The following is a 3108-nucleotide window of genomic DNA, read 5'->3' as shown; positions in this document are numbered from 1 at the left end:
AACCAACTAATTCCTAGAAACATCTTCAAGCTTGTTACTTCTTTGATTTTCATTCTTGCAAAATCATCTTTCTTGTTCATCATCTTCACCATTGCTTGGATTAGCTTTTCACAACTAGGGCATGTGGGATCATCAGCCCATTTTAGCCATCCACAACTCCCCTTCTGTAACGGACTAAATATATCAACAAACAAACAACCCTAATTCGATTCACAGATTAGAACAATTACCCCTAAAATTGACCTAAGCAACACGACAGACAAAATCATCATCGATTAACAGACTAGAACCCTAATTCGTGAGTAATTAAAACTTACACAGCACAAGAATCGACTCCCCGGGTTTGCATCGGTCCTGGATATCCGGTAACATGTCGCAGCACCACATGAACATCTCACACAAAGCTCATCTGCACGACAAGGCTTGGAAGGTGAACCCGAGGAGAATTGACTTGACTTGGATTGAGACATCCGTCAATCGGTCACCGGAAAATGAAATATTACAGGGTAGAGGGAATCGCCGGAGATGGTAACATAAAGGGAAAGAGGGTAGATCGCTTAGTTATAAAGGAATCATGGGTAACATAGTAATTTCCCTTTTTTTAATGGGTCAACGACGGGTCAACTGACGGTAGGAGTCAGAGGAACCCGCCGGAGAAACATAGGGACCCAAAGTTCGCAAAATCTTTTTCAGGGGTAAACCCATTGCACGACAATATAAACCAGGGAGACAAAATGCATATTTCTCTAGTATAAATAGTGGATTTGAATTTGAACCCTAAAAGTCTAAACAACATTTTAACCCCATTTCGCTTCATACTTTTCTGCACGTCATCAAATGGATGACATAAACCGTATAAGTATTGGTACAAGTACGTTGTTGATTACTGCATTTGTGTAATTTTGCCTGATTTTCTGACATTTATTATTGTAATTTTAGATGACAGTCTTTTTGATACAATCAAATTTGGGGGTGTAAACTAGCCGAGTCAGGCCCGAGCTTGGCTCGTTTCAGTTTAAGAGGGCTCGGGCTCGGCTAGTGAGTAGTTTGTCAAGTTTGAGTTTGGCTTATTTATTTTTTATTAAGTAGTTAACTACTTTCATATTTGTTTACACATTTATTTATAATTATATATAATGTAATATATATTATTTAATTAGTTTTATTATATTATTATATATAATAGTTATTATATAAATATATTAAATAAAAGTTCTACAAATGGAAGGTTGTGTAAGCTCACAAGCAGGCTAGAGTTCGATATATGAATCTTGGGTTTGAGCTCGTTTTTTTTAAACGAGCCTTAATAAAAACTCGAGATCTAGATCTAGCTCATTTAAGCTTAACTCAATTTGAATTTTTAACGAGCTGATCTCGAGTAGCTTGCGAGAGGTTCGGCTCGTGTACACCGTTAATCAGATTTACATTTTCATGCTACTCAAAGTGTAAAGGGTGGTGGTGATTCTGATTGTGTATTTGCATTTGGAGATTTCATATGTTAAGATGGTCAGAATCAGCAAGCTTCCTTCGGGCATAATAGAAACCATCTTATGTCTGTTACCGATTCAAGAGGCAGCAAGGACAAGTATTCTATCTAAGGAATGGAGGTATCATTGGATCAAAATCCCTAAACTTGAGTTTGATGAGGAAACGTTTCAAGTATCGACTGATGGGGATGAGCCGTCCATTTGGGAGCAAACGTTCGACGAAACAAGTGAAAGGAAAGAAATGACCAAGAGGTGTAAACTTTTCTTTGCTATATACCAAGTTCTGTTAATGCACGAGGGTCCGGTCAATGAGTTCACCCTCTGTATGCAAGCGGATAACTCTTGTATTGAGGTTGACCAAATAATACTTCATTTGTCGAAGAAAAACACCGTCAAAGTATTATATCTTCACTTGTATGGGGGCCCTAAGAGCTATAGGTTGCCCTTATCTTTCTTCTCGTTACATCAATTAACGGACCTGTATCTTATTGGTTGTGTTCTTGACCATCAACCATCATCCAATGTATTTAGTAGCCTTACAACCTTGTATTTGCTAGAAATAAATACATGTGGCAAAGTGCTTCTAAGTCTTTTATCGAGTTGTCCGATACTAAAGAGATTGACAATTGTAAGTTAATAATCAATGAGAATGTCAATCCTCATGATCTTTTATAACTTGGCTGAATATTGTATTTTTTTTGGCAGATGAGTGACAATGGAACTATTGACGAGTCTGGAGATTTCACCATTGTCGATCTCATGGAGTGTGTACCTAACTTTGAGTATTTGTGTGCTGTGTTTTCCATCTTCACGGTAATTCTATCCGCATGGTATATACTTTAGTATAACATCGTTTGCTAATTAGTTATTACTAATCTCTATTTGTCTATGGTTCAAGTGTTTTCTTCCACTTCCGAAAGAGCCTACAACAAGATTGGTCCACTTGAAATACTTGTGTATGGAATTAGTATGGCTTCGTCACAAATATGCGATACCTTTTCTTGTTCTTTTGATTAAAAGCTTCCCAAACATGGAGAAGCTTAAGCTAGAGGTAAGTAACAAGAATCTATTTATTATATTTGTTTTGATTTTTATATCAAAGTAAACTACGCGAGACACTTAAATGTAGCTTTCTATTGATGAGTTGTTTGATGAATCCGAGACTGGCTCCTCTACACTCGAAGATTATTCAGATGCTATGTTGGAGCATCTTAACGAACTAGAGATTCTATATTTTAGCAACGGGGAGAATGAGTTACTTGTTGTTAAGCTTATTTTGGCCAAGTTACATGTTCTAAAGAACGTGAGGATACGTCTATGGGATCGAATTCGTGAGGATGCAAAATTAGATATTTCAAATGTCCTTTTAAGCTTCCCATGCGCATCACCTGCGGTAAAAATCATTGTTAGTTGATATCCAGTTAGTCATGCACCTGGTTGTTTTTTGTTGACTGTTTAATGAACAGAACAATTTAATTTGGATATGCATATGCTATTGGATTTTGTGATGGATGATATTTCATATTTGCAATATGAATTTGTAGCATGCACTTCTTTATATATATTTACATATTACATATACAAATGCAATATTTTGTTAATGGGGTTCATGGAAGTTTGG

General features: G+C 36.5%; 1 protein-coding gene across 1 annotated transcript; it reads left to right on the top strand.

Annotated features, from left to right (window-relative positions):
- The first annotated feature begins 1503 nt into the window (after nt 1-1503).
- Nucleotides 1504-2901, top strand: LOC143551290 (F-box/FBD/LRR-repeat protein At1g13570-like). Its single transcript, XM_077041757.1, has 4 exons — nt 1504-2115; nt 2193-2300; nt 2386-2538; nt 2617-2901. The coding sequence occupies exons 1-4, from the start codon at nt 1504-1506 to the stop codon at nt 2899-2901; spliced, it is 1158 nt and encodes a 385-aa protein (XP_076897872.1).
- The last annotated feature ends 207 nt before the right edge of the window (nt 2902-3108 follow it).

This window comes from Bidens hawaiensis, unplaced genomic scaffold (assembly GCF_021521415.1).
Source record: "Bidens hawaiensis isolate Kalapana, Puna unplaced genomic scaffold, B.hawaiensis_p1.1 tig00016361_1, whole genome shotgun sequence".
Classification (NCBI taxonomy): Eukaryota; Viridiplantae; Streptophyta; class Magnoliopsida; order Asterales; family Asteraceae; genus Bidens; species Bidens hawaiensis.
The sequence above is the reverse complement of the archived record's forward strand: the minus strand, read 5'-3'. Positions and strand labels throughout refer to the sequence as shown.

Bases quoted from the DNA above. Each gene is read 5' to 3' on its own strand.
- LOC143551290 (XM_077041757.1), top strand. From the start codon at position 1,504: ATGGTCAGAATCAGCAAGCTTCCTTCGGGCATAATAGAAACCATCTTA. The intron at 2,116-2,192 runs GTAAGTTAATAA...TTTTTTTGGCAG, and splicing joins TACTAAAGAGATTGACAATT to ATGAGTGACAATGGAACTAT. The intron at 2,301-2,385 runs GTAATTCTATCC...CTATGGTTCAAG, and splicing joins CTGTGTTTTCCATCTTCACG to TGTTTTCTTCCACTTCCGAA.